The sequence below is a fragment of the Bidens hawaiensis genome, unplaced genomic scaffold (genome assembly GCF_021521415.1).
Source record: "Bidens hawaiensis isolate Kalapana, Puna unplaced genomic scaffold, B.hawaiensis_p1.1 tig00011691_1, whole genome shotgun sequence".
NCBI classification, from domain to species: domain Eukaryota; kingdom Viridiplantae; phylum Streptophyta; class Magnoliopsida; order Asterales; family Asteraceae; genus Bidens; species Bidens hawaiensis.
In genome coordinates, this window is record NW_027491924.1 from 115,850 (window position 1) to 141,399 (window position 25,550).

Below are 25,550 nucleotides of genomic sequence, written 5' to 3' on the forward strand. Positions count from 1 at the left end.
TTCATTCACATATGAAATTATACTAATGTTAACTTTCAGTATAAATTCACACTCCAGTTAAAAATTTGTTTATACTAAAAGTGGTAAATACCCAACTTTCTATTAGTGAACCGGAAATGTCTTTTTCATAATAAAGGGCCAGAATCGAGTTTTTATTTATTTATTTCATGTTGTTGCCACAGCATGTAAAAGGGCATGTCTTCCACAACATATTAGTGCAATATCCTTCCTATACACATCTTTAAACTGATTATGGTCGTGTTCGCCATCTGCCTTTTAGCATGGGCGTACAAGAACACCCGCCCTCCACCGCCACAACTCTGTGGTTCACCCAATGGTCCACCCGTGATTGGACCACGTGTGACCCTCAGAGATGGCCGGTGTTTAGCCTATAACGAGTACGGGGTCTCAAAAGACAGCCAACTATAAAATCATCTTCATTCACGGGTTTAGCTCTTGTCGTTACGACGAAACCATTTACATTCCGGTAAATTAAATAACACACCATTGTATTGTTTTCTTCTATAATAAAATTTTTACCAATAAAAATAATAATATTGAACTTGTAGGAACTGTTTGAAGAACTTAAGATTTGCATGGTGACATTTGATAGGCCGGGTTATGGAGAGAGTGACCCGGATCCAAATCGAACGGTTAAGAGTTTAGCTTTGGATATTGAAGATCTTGCTGATAAACTAGAACTTGGTTCTAAGTTCTATGTAATTGGAAACTCTATGGGTCAACATGGAGCTTGGGGTAGTCTCAAGTACATCCCTCATCGGTAAGTTTCACACGATCACAACTAGGGGTGTTCTTCGGGTTCGTTTTCCGGGTTTCGGGTTTTTCGGGTCGGGTTCTTCGGGTTTTAATGTTTTACATCTTGACCCGAAGCCCAACCCGAATCTCTCTCGGGTTTTTCGGGTTCGGGTAATTCGGGTTCGAGTTGGGTTAATCGGGTTTCGAGTATCCTAGAAAACAAACCAAAAAACAAAAAAAATTAAATGCTAAAATTAAAACAACATATTATTCTTTGTTCGTAAGCAAATAATCAAATAATAAACCAGCATAAATTGATAAAGCAATTCAAAAGAAGAGTAAAACTAACTCGAACCATAATCGTCTTCTATCGGGCGTGATTTGGTTGTTCGATAACGGTTGTTATTAGTAATAAACTAAAAACATAAATTAGCAATAAACAACGGATCTATAATAGTTGTAATGACAACAATCGATTATGACCAAATTCTGATAACGTTAGTGGCTAAGACTAAGCCTATTATACCTAAAAATATATTTAATTTCAAGACTAAAAGTTTATTCGGGTTATCCGGGTTGACCCGAAACTTTTAATTCAAACCCGAGAACCAACCCGAATTACTTCGGTTCGGGTTCGGGTTCGGGTTAGTCTTTTCTCGGGTTCGGGTTAGTTCGGGTTCGGGTACGTATTTTCTCGGGTCGGGTTTCGGGTACCTAATCACAACCCGTTTAACCCATCTACTAGAATAGTATAATGTTTGGTTATCTTATGATCATTACGCGCCAATACACTTCTAAGTTCTAACCAATAGAGTCAGTTAAATCACATTGCTTAATAAAACGAATAAGGTACTTACTATTCTACCTATCCTTAAATAATTTAATATAATAATTTGAAATTTATTTTCTGATAGGTTAGCAGGAGTCGCATTAATTGCTCCGGTTGTCAGTTATTGGTGGTCCGGTTTTCCAACCAATTTAACAATGGCGGCCTACATGTTACAACCTCGTCAAGATCAATGGGCCGTTGGTGTGTCACATTACGTGCCATGGCTTGTCTATTGGTGGAACACTCAGAAATGGTTTCCCGGCTCTAGTGCTATAGCCGGGAAACCTAACTTCTTAGCTTCTGACTGGGAAGTTTTGGCCAAACGTCAAGGCCAAGGACTAGGTACACCGGTCCCAAAGGTAAAACTAATTAAAACAAACCATGTTCCTACTTTTAACTTTTTTGCTTTGAGTTAACTTGATTAGTTAATAATTGTGATCAGGATTATATAAGGCAACAAGGGCTAGCGGAGTCGCTTATTAGGGAGTTGCGTGTCGGGTTTGGTAAGTGGGAGTTTGATTCGATGGAGATAGTTAACCCATTTCCAAACAATGAGGGCCAGGTTCACTTGTGGCATGGGGATGAAGACGCGGTTGTGCCCGTTAGTTTGCAAAGGTGCATAGCGAAAAAGCTACCATGGATTCACTACCATGAGTTACATGGTGTTGGCCATTTGATACCAATGTATAATGGTAAAAAAGAAGCCATCTTGAAGTCACTTCTTCTTGGAGAATAATTATTAGTTATTGTGTTTTAGTCATTAAGTGATGGGAAAATTTAGTGAAGGGATGATTCTTAGAGGATATAATGTCTTAATAAACATTGTAATGTTTATTGCATACATTTTAAATAAATCTACTTCCACTATCTTTGTCTAGTAACGTGTATATACATTTACATATTATTCACGTCACATGTCGGCATATGGGTACTCCATCTTGCACTTGGGTCTTTGTGCTTACCCCATCTTAGGCTAACATTGTTGGTTGGGTGTAAATTGGGTTGTGAATAATGTTTTCAAACCCGGTCCAGACGTTGATTCGGACGCCTTATCGGGTTAAAGGGCGGACCGGTATTTGACCCGGATGACGTCATAAATATTTACATATATATTAATTTATATATATAATTCTTAATACATATAAATAATAATAACAAACTTTAATGTTTATTTATGTATCATACATTACTTTTTGAATATATATTATTTATATTTGATCATTAAAGACATCAATGAAGCTCGGTTGGTAGACTTATTGGTAATTATTAAAGATTATATCTAGGAAATAACCCAAGTTTGAATCCAAGCATGTACATTTCATTTTGGATTAAAAAAATATGGGTTTTACTGGTTTATCCGCCTGGTCACCGGTCCGGGCCAACCGCCACCCGCAACACTCGGTCGGGTTTTTAAAAAATGGGCCAAATATTGTTTTGATTACATTGTTGTGGGATCACATTGTTTTGATTATTTTTCATGCACTGTATAGTCTATATGCAAGTAGCCCGTTTAACATATGGGTTAAAAAAAATAAAATACAAAGTTAAGTTTAATAATATATGTAATAACATACCTTATAGATTCATAAGATATAAATAATAATAAATATAAAATTTTAATTAATAAATATCTAAAAACCTCATTTAATAATACAACATTTAAAGTTGCATTTGTAACTTTGTTAGTAATTATATAAATGGTAATAATATTAGTTGTCATTCTAGTTGACTACTTTAATTAAATGACGTGGTGATAAATTGTTTTGTTTTAATAGTATATGTAAGTATACAGTTAATGTTTCTCACAGTTCTTATCATATTATTGATTTTCAAATATATATGTTATATTTTACTCTTCTAATAAAGTAAAATAATGAATCATAGGTGATTATGTGTTAAGCCAATATTCAATTCTTGCCTAATTTCTCTCATAATCTTTTAATCGCTCCTCTCAATTACCCTAGTTATTACCGGGTCATGTGTTAAAACCATTTTGGGAATTGGGTTATAATTCCCTTATAATTTTCTAATATCTCATATCATTCATCATAGTTATCCATGTGTAATGGATCAAAACCATTTTGGTAATTGGGTTATGAAATAGTCAATTTTCCCTTATAATTTTTTATTTTCTCATCTCATTCATCCTAGCTATTCATGGATCATATGTCAAAACCATTTTGGTAATTGGGTTATAAAAGGATTTAAATATTATATTTGATAATCTTAAAGATGGAAAGTAGTGATTACATCGAAACAGAAGGCAAACGGGCAACAAATTGCGCCACAACCCCCTTTTGAATTGCAAAACCCAATATTTTAAAAACTACATTAGTTAATCTTGGAGTCATAACATTACCATGAATGACCCGTTAAACTCGACTAAGTAACCCCACAACTTCAGGCGCGAGGAAACCAAAAGTCTCAAAAGCAAAATGAATAAATACATGTTGGTTGTTAATACACGCCTTCTCATGTTTAGTCATCTTATATGAAGCAACTTTTAAAGCAACTTGGCCGACTGTGAAACCACTACCTACTAAAATAGTCAGGAAATTAAAAATAAGATATTAAATGAAAATCAAACAAGTTTAAATATGATAGTTAATTAGTTATACAAGTAGAAAATAGCTAAGGTGCTGTTTGTTTTTGCAGACATAAACTGTCTGCAAGCTGATTTCATCTGTTTTCATGTCTGCAACTGAAGATGTGGTCTGAAGATCTGCAAGCTGAAAATATAAGACTGTTTGTTTTTATAAGCTGATACTGTCTGCATAACTGTCAAACTTATCTCACAAGATAGAAGTCATTTATTCAAGTTACATAGAAAATATAATAATAAAACCAAGTTTAAAAACACAAATAGTGAAATAAACTCAAAGTACATTATTTTGCATTAATTCTTGTGCTATCTGATCTCGAAGTTGACTCATGAATTCACGGTCCGCTGCACTTCCATGTCGATCTACTTCTTCTTCACCACCATCTTGTGCATGTTCATCTCCATCTTGAAGGCGTACATTTGGGTGATCATATTCATCAAAAAGTTCATCACTTAAGCCCTCTTTCCGTATAAAATTGTGAAGCGCAAAACATGCAATCGTAACATTTCGTTGTGTAAAACATGCAAGCTTTGTCCATTTCTACCTATCCTCCCTATTTCTTCAAGACATGTTTCTAATAAGCATTTAACAGCCTCATCCGTCCATTGTTGTCGACCATCATTAGTTTCCATCTAGAATTAAATCACACTTAACATACAAGACAAACTGCTCTAATAAACAACACAAAACAGCTCAAAAAACTGCACAAAACATGCAGCAAAACTGCTCTAATAAACAGCACAAAATATGAATGAAAGGGAAACCATCAGGTAAGACGACTAAAGTTTCAAGCTTTAATGCTTAATTAAGTTACCAAGAAAAGGTCTTTAAGGCAATATGAATGATACTATGATAACAACTGATAACTAGTATATTAGTATATTACAAATATGTAGAGGACCTACCTCTTTAGACATTCTCAAAACATATACATAAAGGCAAAGGACGATTGCAATTCTGAAGAGGTTTTACTTGATTAAAGTCATGAGCATTGACTTTAATCATTGTGTGTTTAATTGGAGATAACTAAATTCAGTGGATGTCAAAGTCAATGAAAAATGCAGGATTGCATGGCTGTTTAATAAGCAAGTAATTTTCTGTCTTCAATACTCATTGTGTGTTTAGCACAAAAAATACAAAGACCAATTCTTAAATTTAGTTATCTCCCAAAAGAACTTAAAATGTCACGAAACCTACCCAAAATTAGAGATGAGCCCGGGATGGTACCGGTACCGATCCCGAAAACTTGAAATATTATTAAGATGATGAGAAATGGACTCATCCTAAGATACTAAATGTACCAAATTACCCTGCCACCACTTCAGTTTGGGTATCGTCTAATAACCGAACCGAATCGTGCTCGGCCATCAACCTAAGATACTAAATGTACCAAATTACCCTGCCACCACTTTAAACTGAAATATACTTTTAACAAAAACCAGATTGAAATTGAAAGAAATAACTCAGATAACAGCCCAAAAAATATATTAAGTTTAAACAAAAATGAATAAACTTTATAAATGATATCATATGTGTTTTAAATTATTTGTTAAGCATTAGTTAGTAACTTTATTTTGACCAAATTCAACCACATAATCAAGCAAGTCTCACACAGGCATTTCATCGAGCACTTGGTATGCATTTCTTAAAAAACAATGCAAACATATTCTTTCAGCCCCATAATAACAAATTTAATCAACAATCATCATATTAAGCACTCATGGTTATAAGTTATCACATAAGAGTTTAGTACCTGCAAGTGGATGACCAGTGAGTGATTCAATTGATAAGAAATTGTGGATTCGGTGGGTTTTAGCAGATATTCTAAACACAGAAGGACACTCAATTTTCAAAATATGAAGCTTTTATCAAAATATGAGAATGATTCAATGGTTCAATCTTCGTGATCGCTAGGAATTTCTCAATTTAAACTGTTGTAATATTATACCTAAACCCGACCCCCCCTAGTTTAGGGTTTTGTTTTTCAATCAACACCATGGGAGGGGCTGGTCGGAGGAGAAGAGGGAGGTACCTGGCCGGAGGAGAAGAGGGCGGTCACCGGAAAAATGATCGGAGGAGGAGCGCCTGATGTTGTGTGCGTACCTGGTTGGAGGAGAAGAGGGAGTAGGGTTTTGTGAAGATGTTATAAGAATGAGATCCCTGTCTTATTTTTGAAGAGGAAATAAGATGTGTTCAGATCTGTTTAAAAAAAAAAAACAAACAGTCTTCAAGGGAGACGTCTGCGCGCCTGCAGACATAAGCTCCCTTGAAGATGTTTGAAGAAAAAACAAACACCCCCTAAAACAATCTTTTTTAGGGTTGATTTATTCCTTCGATATTCAGTTTTTTTCTCATTAACAGTATATATTGTATTATTTAGGGTAACGATCAATCAAGCGTATCATTCCTTTATGTTAATTTCATTATAAGTACATATGTTAACGACCTAACAACTCATTACAATAAAGTCCTCAACTTTCAAACTAATACATTTCTAGTCCCTGGTCTAGTTATCTTTCTCATTATTATAATTATAGTCCCTAAAGTATTATATCAGTAACAAACTAGTACAGGTGAGCTAAAATTGTTAATATTGGATGATGATGATGGGAATAGTTGTGATAAAACAACAAATATTATGTGAGTTTTTTTCTTAAATTTATAAACTTGAGATTTTAAATTTCTTATTGTTTGTACTATATATTTCGTTTCTTTTTACCTTTAATTTTGTTCATTTATTTAAATAACAAATCTTATTTATTTTTATCATTTAACAATTCCACGTAATACACTAGTTCAAAAGCTAGTGTTTTTTGTGTGTGTGTGTGTGTATACTAGTTTTTATCCCCCGTATTACGGGGGTTGTTTTATATTGTTTGTTTTAATATTTATTTATTTTTTGAATGTATATTTTTTTTATTGTATGAAAGTTAATAATATACTTATGGTTTGATGATAAATTGTTTCACAAATAAATGAGATGTTATAACTCGGTTTAAAAGCTATATCGTTTTGATAAGACCCAAGACCCGTTTATTTTTTTTACTATAAAATTGATTTTTTTAATTATTAATAATATTTATGAAAGTTAATAGTATACCTATGGTTTGATGAGACCCAAGACCCGTTTATTTCTTTTTACTATCAAATTGGTTTTTTAATTTGAATAATATATATATATATATTTTTTAAAATAAATAAGATATTAATTTTTATTATATCCTATTTTATAGGATTTTTATATCAATAATTTGGTGAGAATAATTTTTAATTTAATGAAATGTTATAACCCGTTTAAGAATATTTGGGTTTGGTAAGACCCATAACCCATGAATTCGGGTCAAATGTATGAAAAGCCTCCATTTAAAAATCAAGCAAATCTGGTGACTCCAAAAAAAGGGGGAGCGACCACATCACGACACGTAGGATTTTTATGTCTTCGTTTATATATATTATATATATATATAGAGAGAGAGAGAGGGACTCAAAAGAGAACCTTTAAAAAAGTGAGGAATTGAGAAATCGTTTTCCCAACCCTTGATCATCTTCCTTTAGTTTACAGTGCGCCTTCGTTCACCCATATTACATCATATTTCATTTTTATAATACAAATAAAAAATTAAAAAAGCTAAATATATATCTAGTATTCTCACTCAAAATGTTTAATACAACGGTATTTTAAAGAGGGGTAGGTGTGAGTTTGATGGCTTGATACTTTCATATTAATTCTTTTTCTCGATTTGACAATACAATTGTGTGTACCTCTCTTTTTATTTTTATTTTAGTGTACAAATACAAACATTCTAACTTTTTAGGTGATATATGTTTGTTTATTATTTGTTGGTAGGAATTAGGTTTGTTGGGGCCGGTTAATTAATTTCATGTGGTATTTTAGGCTCACTTCGCATGTTGATGTAGCTCATCTATCAAGAATGTAAACCAACATTAATTCCTGCACAAAAGATAACACTATGCTAAGCACTATGTATCTTATATTTATTTATAATCTTTTCTTAAAATGACAACAATATCGTTACAAGACTATCAAGACGCTAGACAAGAGACACAAAAGTTACATGTTACAGAAAGAAGTCATACAGAAGCACCACTCCTAACCAAGAAAAAATAAATAACGTCGATATTGTATTAATTCAATAAAACGAAATAAGCATAATATGGTCCGACGTGTTAATAGATGATCAAATCTCCCTCTTAAAAGCTAAATCTTCCAAGCTTCCAAAATCAACCATATAGTCTAATATACCAACGCCGCCTCAAGTTTGATACGTTTCCTAGACCCCAAAAATGCTTTTGCATGTTTAGGAAATTCTACCTAATGAGCGGTGGTGAGAATGATACTCCGCTCCATAAACATAACCAACTCAAATTGTAGTCAAGAACCTGTACCCACTCCATAAACATAACCAGCTCAAATTATAGCCAACTAGTTTGCTTTCTTAGACATTCTATATGTATGCTTTATATTGCATGAAATAACATGATATTTATACTTACAAGCAGTGTTGTAAAACTCAGGCGCTCCTCGGCACTTTACTGCACCGCTTTTCTTCTCCAAGGTCAAAAAACTCGGAATCGGCCCTAGGCGGTCCAACTCGGACCTAGGCGGCTCTAGTCGGCCTAGGCGGTCCAACTCGGTCTTAACAAATTTTTGACTTTTATTAAAAAAAAACTCAATTTCTTCAAGAGCCCACCACTGCTTTTTTACCTTTTCACGCGAAGACGCAACCTAATTTCTGTTCTAAACTCGCAACCACCATTATTATAATCCAATTCGAAGTTCTAAACTCGCAAACATTTTATTTAAGTTCAATTGAGGTAAGTCTTACATCAACTGAGACATGTTCTTGAACTAATATGTATGTGTTATTGATTGTTTTCGTATTTTTCGTGTGTATTTTGTAGAATACTTAGTAAACTTTTGATATTTGACATATATATACTCTCTGAAAAATGAATTGCTTTATAAAATACCATGTCCGAGTACTCCCCGAGTACACCCCGCCTAGACCGAGTACTCGCAACTCCCTAGTCGACCGCCCTGTGAGCGCCTAGCGACTTTTACAACCTTGCTTACAAGGTAACATATATGCATCAAAAAACCACCTTACATATTCATCTTCATTAATACAAAAAAAAAATGTTTTTATTTATTATATATAAAAAAAAATCTTCAGATACACAATTTCACAAACTTGGCTTGTTCATAAAACCTAAAAGATACAATGAATAAAAAGGAGGATTGAACAAAAAAATAATCATCACCATAAAACTTGTCATGTTCATTAGTGGCTTACACAAAGAACAAACAACAAGCCAACCCAAAAAATGGTTAAATGGCTATTAACCTCACAAACTATTACTAAACCACCATAGTCACACTGTCATGTACAACAAGATTCACCTTCCACCACAACAAATCAAAATCGCTAAAATCGCACTAAACGTACAAATTCTTTTTTTTTTCCTTTTCTGGTTATGCAAAAATATAAATACAACTTGGCCCGAGACACATACCTTTCTAGGCACTTCGCTGACGTGGAAGGCTAAAAATCCGTTTGAACATTAAATCCTCTGTCCCAGAACCCAAGGTATTAAGGTACACGGTTATGTAACTTGTATTGATCCAACAAGCATATTTTAAGACGAAATTGGTTCATAAGGGTATGATAACCACGGGTGTTTTAGCGCTTCTGCAGCCGATGGACGTTTCTTTGGGTTGACATCAAGCAAATGAGTGACAAAATCAATGAACCCTTGATCGCCCATAGGTAACCGATGCCTCAAAGATGACTTTTTGGGGATTAAGTACTCCAATCTGTTTGTATCCTGAAATATGCACCATTTATAATCAAATTGATAGTCATGGTAAGCATTATAATTATAATTACTCCACATCATCTATTAAGAATTTCATGCCCTAAGCAAGCATTATCCTAAATATATGCTAGACAGATAGGCATATCAGAACAAAAATAAACAGCCCTGTAGACGAAACGAATGCTCGGTGAACAGCTCGTAAACCGTTCAGAAAGAACTTGCTTTCTGTTCGTTTATGAACACAAAAAATTGTAAACGAAAGAATCAATGAACAAACATGAACAAAAAAACATTTTGTTTACGAAAACTTTTTGTTCGTGAACATAAGTTGATTTCTGTTCGTTTATGAACACAAAATAAATGAACAAACATAACGTTTGTTCATTTTAGTTCATTATGTTAGTTTGTTTAAGTTCTTTCAGTTACGTTCATTAATAAATTCATTTAAAATTTTGTGACCCGTTATAACTTAGTTTAGCTTTACTAACTTTTTAGGCCCAACACATTGTTCTTCACATTACTTTTAACCGGTTTTAGCTCAGTCATATTCGTTTGTTTACACTCGAAAACTGTGCATTTATAATAACAAACAAGCACGAACAAAAATCCCTGTTCATTTAATTAATCGTGTTCGATGGTTCATTCAGATTAAGTTACGAATGAACACGAACATGCCTTGATTGTATTCGCTCAGTTGGTAATAAATAAAATAGAAGGAAGATCTATAGTACCTGGTTACGCTCATAAAGCATGTGATTTTTAGTAAAATATTTGTGCGTCTCGCGTCCCTTAGCAAGCATATCTTGATCAATTGGAGATATAATTCCCATCACTCTAGCAAGCAAAGTAGCCGGTGAATCATTCTGAAAGAGAACCTATAAAAAAACAAAACATTAGTTCTAGAAGTTCTAAATTACAATCATGCTCTCAAGGTTTAAGATACTTACATTCCCAGTACAAAGTTCAGCCAAGATACAACCAAGTGACCATATATCTATCTTTTTGTCATAAGGAAGTCCTAAAATAACCTCTGGTGCACGATAAGACCTTGATTGCACATACGAGCAAAGATGGTCTGTTTCAAAACAGCTGCTTCCAAGATCAATAACTTTTATTTCACATCTACTATAACTTTTAACCAAAATATTCTCCGGCTTTAGATCACAATGTATAAGCCCGAGACCGTGCAGAAATTGAAGTGCTTCCAAACACTGAATTGTTATCGACTGCAAACAAACATGAGCATGTATATACTTTATTAAGTTTTTCTCCATAAAAGAGTGTATTAACTAGAGATGACAGTTTAGATCCCTTTGCTGATGAATGAGCCGATCAGGTTATGTTTTTTTTTCACTAAAGGGTTAGACGAGTAAAAGTATAAGTTAGTTAAAAGAAAGTGGCACGAGCAGGTTGATAGTCATCCAAAATGCATTTGTAACGCATAAAATCTCATAAATCATAATTTCCAAATAATTATATTATATTACTAGGATCCTAATTAATATAAGAGTAAAGTCACACGGATGGTCCTTGTGGTTTGGTCCAAATCTTGGATTTTGTCCCGGTGGTTTCAAAACTACGGATTTAGCCCCCAACCACCTACTTCTCTTCCATCATTAGTCCAAAAAGATAATCGGGTTGGTTTTTAGTGTTAACTTGAGATAAATCAATTCTTTTACCCTTAGTCTTAAACAAAAGAAAAAATCAGAGAGGGGGAGTAGTCGGATCGGTGAGAAAGAGACATGAGAGAGAGAGAGAGAGAGAGTTTGTGTTTTGATGAAAGTGTGTTTTGGATTTGCCTTTTCTTTTTTGAAGACTATAGGGTGAATTCACACTGATCTAACGCTAAAAACTAACCATGATAACTTTTTGGACTGAGAATGAAAGAGAAGTAGGTGGTCACTGGTTGGATACTAAATCCGTAACTTTGAAACCACAGGGACGAAACCCAAGATTTTGACCAACCACAGGAACCATCCATGTATTTTACTTTACATATAAAAACTTCATATTCAAAAGAAAGTGTTTTGAAAAATTAGATTACTAATGCAGTACTAATTATTTTTAAAAGTTCAAATATTTTGGACAAGAAGTTTTTGAGTGAATCCAACCTCGGCATGCTTCTGGTTCCAAAAAATACCGAAATTTGACCAGCCCATTTTGTATCTCTAATGCATACAAACACAACAAACCTGCAATCTTGGCATTGTGAAATAAACCTCCCCGCCAGATTCTCTATTGAATTTATGAAACTCATATAAGTTTGCCTTAAGAAGTTCACACACAATTAATAGATGTTCCTGAGAATACAAAAAGTTAAAAGAGTGTATTAATGCAAGAATCATATCCCACAAAAAGGTAAAGTATTCCAAGTCAACATGAACATGTGATTACTTACTCGGTAATAGAAGTAATCGTATAGTCTGAGAAGATGGTATTTGTCACCGGGATCATGCTTGTTGACAAACTTAAGAAGCTTTATTTCATCAAGACTCTGGTCAAAGAAATCTTTATTGTTTTTAATAATCTTCACACACACATCCATGCCTGTGTGAAGATCATGTGCTTGAATAGCTTTGCTGAATGCAGCAGAACCAAGATACTCGGTCACATGATAACGACCAGCAATGACAGAGTTTAAAACAACATGAAAATTCTTGTCCTCCTCAAAGCCAGTTCTGAAAAATAATAATAATGTATTTATTTTACCAAAATAAACAAAAAATGATTTTAATAAAAATAAACACCTGTTTTTCCTGTGCACTATTTTGAGATTGAAGGTTTCATATTCTTCCTCTTGAGCCTTTATCTGTTTTACTTGCTCTTGAACAGCAACTACTTCTTCATCTTCCAATAATGCCCCTGAGTCATCTTCTATTGGATCACCAACTTTCTCATCTTCCTCTTTATGTGATTGTTCAGCAAAACCATAATTTGAGGACATTGTGGGCCCCGAAGCTTCTGAACCTACTACATCAGTTTCATATTCTTCGTCCCTTGAACTTTTACCAATCGAAGAAGCATTGCTTTTTCGTTTCCATGGTGGAAGCAAGTCATCAGTTCTATCACCTATGCTACTATTATCATTGTTTGACTTTGACTTTGAGTTCGACTTTGACAACAGATGTTTATCTACCTGCCCATCCCTAGGAGGAGGAAAAGAAAATCCACCTTCATTTACAGTTTTAGTTAACTTGCTAGCATCTGAAGAGGTGGCTATCTTTTTCTCTTTATATTTTTTATCAGACCCCTGAGGCGGAATGGTGACATCATCATCATCATCATGAACATATTCCGTATCACCCTCACTGACAAAATCAGCAACATCATTATTAATTCCCACGCCAATTGATCTAACCGAACCGTGTTGACTATCACCTATATTAAGCACAGGTAAACGAGCCCTGCCACCCTCATCAACAACTTTGGGTTCACCAAACATAGCGAGCTCGTTAGTTGGTTTAACAAAACCTTGCCACACGGGCTCAGCACTCATTAAACTCAATTCTTCTTCATCCATCAACTCACCGTCATACTGAACCGCAGAATTACGTTCAATATCAGAATTGGCAACTGGATCGATGTTTTTTAAATGAAAATATTGGTCACCCGATAAGTATGAATCTTCTTCTGCAAATGATTGATCGTCATCTTCGGTTTTGTTTGTAGTTCTTTCTTGTGGATCTGGATTTGTGACTTTTTCATTATCACTTGGGTAATCAATTTCATGAGCTAGGAACCATGTTTCATCTTCAATAGGCTGCCTCGTGTATCCAACATCATCATCATCTTCATATTCATCAGAATCCCAATATTCATGTGGGTAATCCATAGATCCACTTAAACCATCCCCGATAGTTGCAAAACCAGATACAAGATCAGATGTGTCTTCTGTTATCCCTTGACTTATTGACTGCCAACTACCTCCAACTGGCCTTTTTAATCCTAAAGCATCAATCATATAGATAGTAAGAAACACATAATAATGTACACTATAAAATCATTTGACCAACTTAACTTGCGCGCTTCCGTATCAGAAGCATGAAATTAATATCAGACAAAAACCAAAAGGTGCATGTACATAATCACAAAACGGTAGTTGGATATACAAGTCAACAATAGATTCATGAGCCATATAAAATTCATTACAAAAGAGATACAACCCCTAAATATGAAGCAATGTGTCACTGAGTTGATGCTGTCTAATGATAATGAAGAATTTATAGATATAGCTGGAGTTCAGTTTCCATATATTATAGTTTTATCAATGTCTATATTTCAAGAAAACTATTAGTCAAGTATTCAATTTCTAGATAAGTTTTAGTTTTGGTATTGTGAGAATGTTATTAGTTTGAGTTGATCTTAGTTTAGAATGGAATAGAATTAGACATCTATTGGGATCCGTTTCTTATGTATGTGTTCATTTTTCTGAATCATAACCAACAACACAGAATATAAGTATATTTTTGCTCAACCTTCAGTGTTATGAATCAGCCGTGGACTCTGGCGTAATGTCCAAAATTAGTCTAAGAACGCACAATCTTGTTTCATTTGAATATCAATGTTTGTCAATAAACACAAAAAGAAAACAACAATAATAATAACAATTGATGCTTAAGGGATATAGGTATCGACAATGATATCTAATTGTCAAATAAATTCAACTTGAGATAACAAAAATATGTAATGGTAATGTACCTGAAGTGCTTATTTCTTGACCAATAGGAACATCAAGAAAACATCCAATAAGATAAGCATTGTCAGCATTAAGAATCTGTCCAGGCCCATCATGTTCATGTTTCTCATCCCAAGCAAAACTTGATAGTTTCTCAGTTGACTTGAGTTTGACAGGTGGCAGTCTAGGTAACTCTTCTTTCTGATTCTCAGACACAATCGGAAGACTTAACCCACCATAAGCTTGCACCTCACTATTTCCCTGAGTTTTTCCAAAATACAAAGCTCTTCCAACCTCGTTTTCTTGTTCTTTAATCGCTGCCCTAATATTATCTGTTTTTCTCTTTCCATCTTCTTTCTCACTAGCACCAATACTTATGATATTATTATAGCTGGTTGATGCATCTCCTTCAGGAAATGGGAATAATGTCTTAACAGAACAAAATTCTTCATTTCTTGACCACGGGTTTTCCGCAAAATCATCTTTTGACAAAACAGTTTTCTTATGTTCAATATTTTGTACCAAATTCACCTTACTGTTACTCACAGGCCCGAGCAATGAAACTTTTGGTTCTTCTCCCACTTTCCTATTAACTCTTTCTGCATCAGAAGCCTCGGATGGATGAATCTTTGATTGAGAAGCAATTTGATACTCTTTCACATTTTCAACTCTAACAACATCATCATTATCACTAGGACCAGCAGACCCGTTACTTGGATCAAATCTCCACGTATACAAATCAAGCAGATTATCCTCCGAACCATTAGAGAACATAAAGTTCTTACTTTTCCCTCCATTTGCCTCATTCTTATACTCTCCTTCAAAAGAACTGATTTCCCATTTATTATCAGGTCCATTCCTTCCGTTCCCTCGTTCTACCTCTTTCACAATATGCTTTTCCTTTGACACCTCATCACTTGTTGAAGAACCCTTACCTTGGTTGCCAACTGTACTCACTTTCTCTAACAACTTGCTTTCCAAATCTTTATCTTTCAGGTTTAGATCTTGCAGAAACCCGTTGAGATCAGGTCGGTTATCAATCTCACTTCTTAATGCTGCTTCAGCCCTGGCAAACTTATTCTTCCTCAAGAATTCAAGTATGGCATCGACCTTCGAGTCTGCCATTTTTGAACTGCAATAGATATTTAATAAACCACTTATCTACAAAAAGAAAAAAAAAACTAAATAACACACAACAATTTCAATAGCTATGCACAAAAACAGGTAACTCCTAACATCAGTTACAGGTTACACTTATTATTGGGAAGTAGGGCTGTCCAAATAGCTCGGAGCTCACTTGGAAATAGCTCACTCGAATTGGCTTGGTTTGAAACCGAGTCGAGCTAAAGGTGGCTCGGTTCGGTTTGGCTCATTAACTCACTTGTTAGCTCAGCGCAGTTTGGCTCGAATTATTTTAAGTTCAAAAATATACATATATATAGTTTTCTACACGAGTCGGTATACTAAAATTCAGATTTACACACACAAGTCCACAACCAAATCAACCATGCTTTATAGAAGAACCAAAAATACATTTGTAAAAATCCAGCTATAGCTGCTTGAAAATTAGGCATCCCTTATTTCAATCAAGTATATCCAACACAAATGCCAAAAAAAAAAAAAAAGGAAGAATCATGCTTTCTATAACAGAGTGGTAGAGACCTTGTTCCGTTTTAACAGGAAAATGAGGCAGCATAAGTTAAATTAACAGGCAAAATGGTAAAACCTGTTTTCTTTTTTAATTCTAAATTGGCAAACCAAGCCGAGCCCGAGCAGCCCTATAGGGAAGTCATACATTACTTATGAAGTTGAAAACTGATCTAATATCAAAACCTTCAAACAAACATATGCTAAACAGACAAACCTAATTTCTCAAATATCCTCCATCAATCATACATTTGAAACTATCATGCTTATAACAAGAAATTAAAAAACAGTTCCTCAATTCCTTGAGGCAAAATGAAATTAACCTAATGTAAAACAACTTAACATCAAATGATTCAAAATCTAGGGCTTGAGCAGGTGCGAGATTAAGTGAGATAATAATAATAATTAATCATATAATTACACGTATTAAACAAGGATAAGAAATTGAACCTAAATCCTCATAAATTAGGTGATGAATCGTGCGGATCTTCGTGTCTGAAACCCTAGCAATGCGTTTTGTGACGTAAGATTTAGACGTGAAAATGAATCAAAATTGGCAATTGGAAGGTTGAATGAGGAGTAAATGAGAAGATGTAGTGAGATGTATGGATTGAGGATTGAAGGATTGAAGCATGAACTTGGCGAATCGCCAATGGCGAATGGTTGAAGATGATGATTGATGCCCTAGGTTGAGGTTGAGTTGAAGCATTTATTATTATTATTATTCCATTAGCTCTACGTATTATTAATTTGTTTGTTTTTTTCTTTTATTTAGATGCTTTGACCGGGTCATTTCATTTTCAACTTCTTGATATTTTTTTTGACAATATTCTATTCAACTTATATTTTCAAAGTTTTAGGACTCAGGTCGCGTTTAGTTTAATAGATGAGATGACTGACGAAATGAAATGGATCATTTCGATGTCTTCGGTGCTTACGTGGTGCTGACGTGGCAATGTGGAGGGCCAGTGATGCCTTATATGGTGAAATCGTCAAGACAATTGAAGAGAAGTTCGCTTTGTCCTCGCGGCAGCGAGCTGTGTTTGAGTGTTTACGTGCCCCTCATGCTCAGGATTACCTGTCAGTTGTTCCCATTGAAGGTTTAGGGCAACGTATGTCGGCAGTGGAATATCGGGCTATCCTCAAATACCGGTTGATGGTACCCGTTTTCCCGATTGATGACCCGTGTCCCGTATGTCGAAAGGCTTGTTTGGATTCTTTTGGGGAGCATGCAGTCCATTGCAAAGAATTACCGGGCTTTAAATATCGACATGATCCAGTTCGAGATGTGCTTTACGACGTCCTTAAGCTGGCCGGGATCTCGGCAAAAGGAAGCCCCGGTGAACTTCTTGACCAACCCTTTAGATGGGAGATCAACCCTACGACCCGCTGACATTCTTGTTTTTGGATGGGAAAGAGGTAAGCACGCGTGCGTTGATTTGACAGGTGTGTCCCCCCTCGTTGGGCTACGGGACCACGGGTTTGTGGCTGGTCATACGATAAACAAGGCTGAGGCGGGTAAAGTAGCTAAGCACGAGAAAGCTTGCCTTGAGAATCAGCACGTGTTCGTACCATTTGCTTTTGACACTTTTGGCGCTCTCGGCCCTGACGCGGTTCAGTTCCTTAAGCGGGTTCAGCAGGTGGTCAGGAGTAACTCCACTCATGCTAAGGGGAACGTTGTGTTTAGTAGGGTAGGGTTTGCTATTCAGAAGGGGGTAGCGGCGCAGCTTGTTGCCCGTCTATCTGCCGTTAGTCTGTAATTGTCTATGTAATAGATAGTCTTATATACATGTATTTCAAATGTGTTTGTCAGGAGTAATTAAGTTATTAGCGGCTTCTTATACAGCTTTCAAGAAAATAAAAAACAAAGTTGTTAGTTGTCCGTAGGTTAAACAAGCAGTATTGGTTAGTATAAGAGGTTATTTGTTGTAAGCATTGTTTTAAGTATGTGATGAAAGGTTTTATGTATGATAATGTGCAAGGTTGAGATAATGAACATGATTTTCCCATGGAAGTTATGAGAATGTTAACTGTAAAGTGAAATGACTCTTAAAAGTAACGATATTTACAGTAACGTGATTTGGCTAGTGATGTTATGTGGTATCGACCAAGGGTAGATTTCATGAAGAACTAAAGCTTGGGTTGTTTTAGAATTTATGGGATTCACTTTGTGGGTTTAATGTAATTTTCAAGTACTTTAGCAATTTTTGTAACGAAAAGAATCATTAGAAACAATGAAAAGAAAGCAAAGGTTAACCATCAGTCGTTTCGTTCATGCATAGAGGCATGTTCGTTTCATTTTGAGAACTGTGAGATCCACGTCATGTATGCAATTGTCTAGTGTATCATATTCAAAGCAATCGATACAAATACATTATCAATAATTTAAGTTTTGAATATACAAATACATTATCAATAATTTAAGTTTTGAATATACATGCAGGATGGGTTCATGTTCATTTCCCATCCCCATGCAAGTTTTATAAAATATAAAAGTATCAATAATTAGATCCTCTACCAAACTACCACACGTTGGTATATTTTTGGATCATTATCAAATATCAAAAGTGAACAAATTGCCCCAAAGGGAACGTTACTTGTTAAAATATTAATAGATACAATCACACATTTACATCCAACCTTCTCTATTTGTCCTTTCCTTTTGTCTTCAAACCTTCATAAAACCCTTATAAATTTTCACCAAATCATCACCACCACTATACACTTCACACTTCACATACACTTAGAACCCAAAAATGAAATACTTGAGGCTGCACAAGAGCAAGGTTGACGAAAACGAGCACGCCTTCACAACAGGAAACAAGCGGTTCAACAGTCGCAAAATGAAACGATTCTCAGAAGCAATACAGAAACTCTTGACCACTTACAAGGACCGTCAACAAGACTCGACCCGTGATGCTTTGTGGACTCGCTATCGGGATGAAGATGAGGTTGGAAAATAAACCGAGTGACAGATTTAATAAACGCAAGCTTAATGTTACGGATTTATATTTTTATAAGTTTAATAAGAGCTTGAGTTGAAATATGAATAAAGTTTACTATATACATAAATGTCTATAAAAGAATATATGAATTTGTAACTTGTAAGCATACAAAATAACCAATGGAAATGAGTTAAAAGCAGGCCAATGTGCATATTATAAAGCATGATACCTTAATTGTTTTATTTAAAGGAGTTTAGTACAAAGAAATATATTTTTCTTTTCTATAGTCATATTTGACTAGCTAGTTGTATAAAACAGTAACATAATAAGAAGTTAAAAGTAGAACACTAGGAAGATAAAAGCTGGAACAAATCTTGTTCAAGAGTTTTTGTTCCTCGGGCAGAAGGGATTTTTCTGTAGGCGAAAGGTCCCGATGGCACCATGTGACTATGACAGTTGTAGCACCTGGGGCAGCCACACGAGCCAACTCGCTAACAAACTGTCGTGCATAAGTCCCGAGTAAAAAAAATATGAACTTTAGAATATGTCATAATTTGAAGCTTAAACGAGAACCTTTAGCTTATCAGGCATGTGGAAACCACATGCCTGATAAGCTAAAGGTTCTTGTTTAAGATAAAAGCTGGAACAAATCTTGTTCAAGAGTTTTTGTTCCTCGGGCAGAAGGGATTTTTCTGTAGGCGAAAGGTCCTGATGGCACCATGTGACTATGACAGTTGTAGCACCTGGGGCAGCCACACGAGCCAACTCGCTAACAAACTGTCGTGCATAAGTCCCGAGTAAAAAAAATATGAACTTTAGAATATGTCATAATTTGAAGCTTAAACAAGAACCTTTAGCTTATCAGGCATGTGGTTTCCACTCTCCATTGACCAACCCAAGTCAACTTTACATCAGTATACAAGTAACTTATATGAAGGTCTAGTAATTGCTTCATTTTAATAATATTTACCCTCAAATGCTAAAGTAACTATAAGTTTATGCGTTGTGGGCTAACAAATCATGTTCCATATACATTTGTATTTATGTTAAAAATAATATGGATTAAACAAATCATGTTCGTGTCAAGTCACGGATATACATATCCTCTGAGTTCATGTGTCCGACACAATTTTCATGCATATGTCATGTTTGGGTCCGACCTATCAATCCACAGATACAACTCGTTTAGCTCACTGCTAATTAATCGGTTCAAGCTTTTAATTTCGCCATGTATGCATGCTCATTTTGCATTGCACGTTTTAGTTTATTTCTTCATTTAAAAAGACTTTTGGCACTTCCATACATGTCAAGTATACATATTAAATAGGGGCAATTTCATAGAATAGTAACCAAGTTTCAAAAGTGTTCCAATTAGGTTACTTAACTTTCATATTTTATTAAAGGGAATATCTCATAGAATAGTAACCAACTTTCAAAAGTATTCCAATTAAGTCACTTTTAGCATGTTTTTTTAACGTTTTTTTTTGTTTCACATAGGAAATCTTTTTATCTATTTTTTGATGTTGACGTTGAGTGGCGACGTGAATTTTATTTTTTATTTTTTTATTTTAATATAATTAACGTTTTTTAATTTTTTAGTGACCCGATTTGAGAAAAATATGCATGAGTAATCTAATTGGAACACTTTTGAAAGTTTGTTCCTATTCTATGAGATATTCCCTGTTAAATATTAGATTTTGTGTTCTACAGCTCAAATTTATCCATGTGAACTATTACGAGAAAACCAAGGAAGCTCACCAATACTCTGCTAACCAACAAGATACGTAAATTGCAGTTCAATGTGTCTCCAATTTGAGCACCTGAATTTTAGAGAATGATGTTTGGAGCTTGTTAAAGATATGAACATTTGATGAGCCATTATGTCGCACAAATTGGTTCGGTCATTACATATTCAGTGTTTCCGAATCTACAAATCTAGCTAGCCACACCACAATGTGACTCAGAACAGTTTGCAATTTACAATCAAGAAATAAATGTATAATATATTATTACCATGAATAGCTAGCTAGGTATTTAACAGTTGATACAAGCTATACAACGATTATAAGGTGTTAAAATACGATTAAGAACTGCCTCCAGCCTTTGTGTTGGTCGTGGTCATAAACGACTCCCCACACCCACACTGCCCCTTTGAGTTTGGGTTGATAAAAATAAATTCAGATCTGCACCAATCGCAAGCTTTATATAAATCTTTGCAAGCATTTACATTAAGGATCAATAAAGTTGTTCATGATAATTAAGCATGCGAAAGAACAAGCTTCTTACCTGAGCTTATCATCAACAAAGTCCATCTTGGTACCAATAACATGCATGAGAGCTTTTGGATCTATCAATATCTTCACACCCTTGTCCTCTATTAACTCATCAAATTTCCCCTTTTCATCTGTCGTTTAATATATCAGATTATCAGGAACAGCTTACATGTTACGATCACTATCTTGAATTGGGACAGGTTCAAATGAGAACCATGAAATAATCAGGAACCACCTTTTGTCCTTGGATCATATTTTGATTAATGTTTGATATGTGGTTACGGGTAATGTTTAAAGTGAATTGTAAACGACAACTGAAACTACAACTTATTGCTTCCAGACAAGTAATCTGTACCCTTAACGAAATCCCCCCCCCCCCGGCCGTTCAATTGAACAACGTGCTTCGTACTTTGGGTTTGTGGCAATGGGTCATATACCTTACAACGCTACACCGGTGGTGATAAGCTGATTGTTTATTGTGTTTTCAAGTGACTAAAAGATCATGCACGAATCCTAACATGACTATTTAGTAATCTGGTATATTGGAGAAGAAAAGGAGTTTGCAAGTAAATGTATTACTTGTTATATGACAACTACCAAACTTAGAATTTGTTCATACAACAATTAGTGATCTAATCAGCAACCATCTAATTTGTCACAAATTTAGATCAAGTTACAGGTCAATATGTGATCATTTAGTTTTAGTCACTAGCTGTTTGATTAATAATCCAACAGAATTATTAGCGACATTATGTTGTGTTGTCTTTAATCAAAATTTGGATAATTGGTTATCTTGACAAGATTTTGTCATTGCTAAAGGGTTGGATATTGTGTGTATGGAGAAAGACAGAATAAGAAAACGTTGGAAGATTCTTTCTCCCCGTCCACATAATCTCCAACCCTTTGGTGACAAAATCTGATCACCATACAACCAATTAACCAAATATGATGCAGCGACAACATAGCAAATTGTTGTTAATAATTCTATTGGATTATATTAATCAAACATTTAGTAACAAAAAAACTAAATGAACACATAGCAATCAATAATTTGGTCTGAACTTCGCAACAAATTAAATAGGCATTGGTGTGTCACTATTTGACGTGTGAAGAAATCTAACTCTGATTATGTATATGGTTGATTCTATGTCACAAATAATTCATCTAACTTGTTTTCTCTAATACACCAGATTACTAAACAGTCATCTTAGTATTCACGCATGACTCTTTAGTCACTTGAAAACCTAATATATTAAATCGGCTAATCACCTCCGGTGCAGCGTTGATAAGGTATTCTGAAAAGTGATTAGCCAGAAACCCGAAGGCCGAATCACACTATTCTATTGAACTACTAATGTATCGATATCCAATTATTAGCCTCAGTATCATATAATACCATAAATAGCAGTAACATAACAAATTTTAACAATAATAACGGATGCAGCAACGATTATAAGTAAAACTGTGACAAAATTGAATACTAATTCGTGTGAATTTGGAATACGGAGACGAAATGGAATGAAAACCCTAACCTGCGTAATTTAGGGTATAGGATAGACCGTTACAACCGCGAGCTTTGACGCCGAGTTTAAGAAACGGCCGTTGGCGTTGCTGTAACAGGTGGCGTATCCTATCGGCTGCCGCTTCTGTTAGATTTAGGGCTTGCCGTCTCGCCGCCGTCGCCACCGCCGCCGCTGCTGCCAATCTGGAAGCTGACATCTCACCCTCGTTCGATCTCTGAGAAACCTCTCAAATGAAATAAGACGAAATTAAAAACTAAAAAATATATATAAATTTCGGGTTGATTTTCCCATAAACTTGAGATAAGTGTGGGCCGGTATTAGGTCGCTCCGTACGGAGTACGTACTCTATGGTTGTTGGCCGTTAAAATAAAGTAGTATTGGTGGAGTATTAAAAAAGAAAAAACAGTGTTTCATGTGACGCAAGTTCGATTCCTGACTCAAAGTGATGATGAGAGACAGGTGAGTAGGTGACGCTCCATTGAATTGAACGAGTTTTATCTCACCGCGCTGTAATGTCTTCGGACGAGTGTTTACGGGTGTTGGCATTTGGTGAGAGTTTTCCACATATCGAAAGACGAGTGAATCTATATATAGTGAATTTAGCCAATAACCAATTTAAAAGATTTGTTATTCATTCAAAAAAAATATAAAGAATATTAATAGCTCATACTTAACCATCTCAGTATATTTTATTAATAATAATTATTATTTATATTTTACTAATGTGTTTACTAAAAAGTAAATTTGTTTATTTAGCTATTTTTAATTTTTTTTTCTTTCTACTAGTTTCGGGTTTTGATGAGTTGTTTATATTTTTAGAATTGTTTTCAATTTTTTTTTTAAAAATTATATTATTATTATATAACAATTTATTTTCAGCTACCATCATCATCATCATCATCATCGCCGTACTCAGTATATCCCACCAATAGTAAAGCTATGGTAGGGTTTTAGAAGGATAAGATGTAGACAACCTTGCCTCTACCATATAGGGATAGAGATGATGCTTCCGGTGAGACCCACCGGCTCGATAGTACTTTTGCATCTTGGACATAAGACATAACATCAACCATCGGGACACCGACCGATTAGTGCATGTACCCTTGTCTTTCGGCTATTTTGATCAAAATGATCAAATCGGTCGGGTTTATCATCGCCACCACATGATGTCTGATTAACATTCCGCCACTTTTAACGTTATTTTCACAAGATTGGTAAAATAACGTCAAAATTAGTGTAACTTCACTTTCGCCTACCCGAGAGTTACACATATATACATTATATACGCGCACCGCAAGCGGGGCGTACTTATTTTCAGCAAGCCCAATAAAAAAATCTAACCAACCGACATTAACTTACCATTTGTTAAAATCTAGTTTGAGGCTTTTGGTTGGTCTCGAGCTATTTCTAAAAATTCTTGATTAAAATAGACTAGATTGGGGAGTTTCCATTAATATATTCTTTGGCATATGTAAAGTGGGATGTCCATTCACACTTATAAGTCAACTAGTTTTTCTACCCGGCGTGTTGCGTCAGGGTAGCTGGCAAAACCTCATCGTTGAAAGACGGACGTTGGTAAAACCCGATCGTTACGACAATGAGTCGACGCCAATTCGGCCAATATCGGCTATGTTCGTTACTATATATACACAATTGTTAAATTTGAACGTTAAAACCCAAAAAAATAATTCGTCAAATTAACATATAAAAACATTAACATATAAGAAAAAACAAAATATTTAAAACGATGTTTATTTGGTTGACAAACCCACCTAGGTGATAACCAAAGCGTTGTGGTCCCGAGCATTGAGGCAGTAACTTGACACAAATTCGGTCGGGTTTGATTATATACGTTACGGTACCGGAACTATAAAAATGAAAAAAATACAAAAATTGAGGTGGACCAACAACCAATTTGGGAGGGAGGGGTGGGGGGTGTGTGTGTGGTGGTGGTGGGGGGTAAACTTGCGCATTGGTAAACCCGAATGTTGTTGGTCAAGGGCTTTAAATAAGTTCGCGAGTCTGAACTTGGTCGGTTTCTTTCAACTTTGTTATGATACCGAAACTAAAAAAATTGACATTTAATCATTTTTCGTTACGTTTATTGATAACTAAACTAAAAAACTAAACTAAACGGTGCCATCAAGTGGCCCAATAGGCTGTCGCAAAGTTCTTAATTATATTATAGTAATAATTAAAAAATATGTAACGGAGTCAATACAAGTTTTCAGAACGACAATTGGTTGGAGGATATACACAAAAAATAACAGTATGATGACAATATCTCAATTTTATACTCTTCTAAAAGATCAAAGTTTTTGGTGCAAAAAAATCCGAACCCAGAACTAGATCCGAAATAAAAACCCGGAGCCGGTTTTACTAATACCCGGGGTTTTTAATACCCGAACCCGTATCCGACCCTACCCGTAGGATACGGATAGGGTATGCATTTTGACACTAA

At 35.0% G+C, this 25,550-nt stretch overlaps 2 protein-coding genes and 1 pseudogene across 3 annotated transcripts; 1 reads left to right on the forward strand and 2 right to left on the reverse strand.

The window, feature by feature from the left end:
* Positions 1-252: 252 nt before the first annotated feature.
* On the forward strand, positions 253-2,385 carry LOC143538758 (uncharacterized; annotated as a pseudogene). The gene is made up of 4 exons (XR_013136309.1): positions 253-487; positions 570-781; positions 1,671-1,944; positions 2,028-2,385. The product of XR_013136309.1 is annotated as an uncharacterized LOC143538758 (transcript).
* Positions 2,386-9,331: 6,946 nt separating this feature from the next.
* Positions 9,332-17,065, reverse strand: LOC143538736 (uncharacterized). The gene is made up of 8 exons (XM_077032219.1): positions 16,799-17,065; positions 14,725-15,833; positions 12,774-13,971; positions 12,425-12,704; positions 12,219-12,326; positions 10,974-11,252; positions 10,758-10,901; positions 9,332-10,035 (listed from the first exon to the last, which is right to left on the reverse strand). The coding sequence occupies exons 2-8, from the start codon at positions 15,824-15,826 to the stop codon at positions 9,847-9,849; spliced, it is 3,300 nt and encodes a 1,099-aa protein (XP_076888334.1). The 5' UTR covers positions 15,827-15,833; positions 16,799-17,065; the 3' UTR covers positions 9,332-9,846.
* Positions 17,066-21,269: 4,204 nt separating this feature from the next.
* LOC143538709 (iron-sulfur assembly protein IscA-like 1, mitochondrial) lies at positions 21,270-23,322 on the reverse strand. The gene is made up of 3 exons (XM_077032199.1): positions 23,099-23,322; positions 21,580-21,697; positions 21,270-21,476 (listed from the first exon to the last, which is right to left on the reverse strand). Exons 1-3 carry the CDS (start codon positions 23,283-23,285, stop codon positions 21,377-21,379), a joined length of 405 nt encoding a protein of 134 aa, XP_076888314.1. The 5' UTR covers positions 23,286-23,322; the 3' UTR covers positions 21,270-21,376.
* Between the last annotated feature and the right edge of the window lie 2,228 nt (positions 23,323-25,550).

Bases quoted from the DNA above. Each gene is read 5' to 3' on its own strand.
- LOC143538736 (XM_077032219.1), bottom strand. From the start codon at position 15,826: ATGGCAGACTCGAAGGTCGATGCCATACTTGAATTCTTGAGGAAGAAT. The intron at 13,972-14,724 runs GTACATTACCAT...TTGATGCTTTAG, and splicing joins TCAAGAAATAAGCACTTCAG to GATTAAAAAGGCCAGTTGGA. The intron at 12,327-12,424 runs GTAAGTAATCAC...TTGTATTCTCAG, and splicing joins ACGATTACTTCTATTACCGA to GAACATCTATTAATTGTGTG.
- LOC143538709 (XM_077032199.1), bottom strand. From the start codon at position 23,285: ATGTCAGCTTCCAGATTGGCAGCAGCGGCGGCGGTGGCGACGGCGGCG. The intron at 21,698-23,098 runs GTTAGGGTTTTC...ATTAAACGACAG, and splicing joins CTATACCCTAAATTACGCAG to ATGAAAAGGGGAAATTTGAT. The intron at 21,477-21,579 runs GTAAGAAGCTTG...CGATTGGTGCAG, and splicing joins TTTGTTGATGATAAGCTCAG to ATCTGAATTTATTTTTATCA.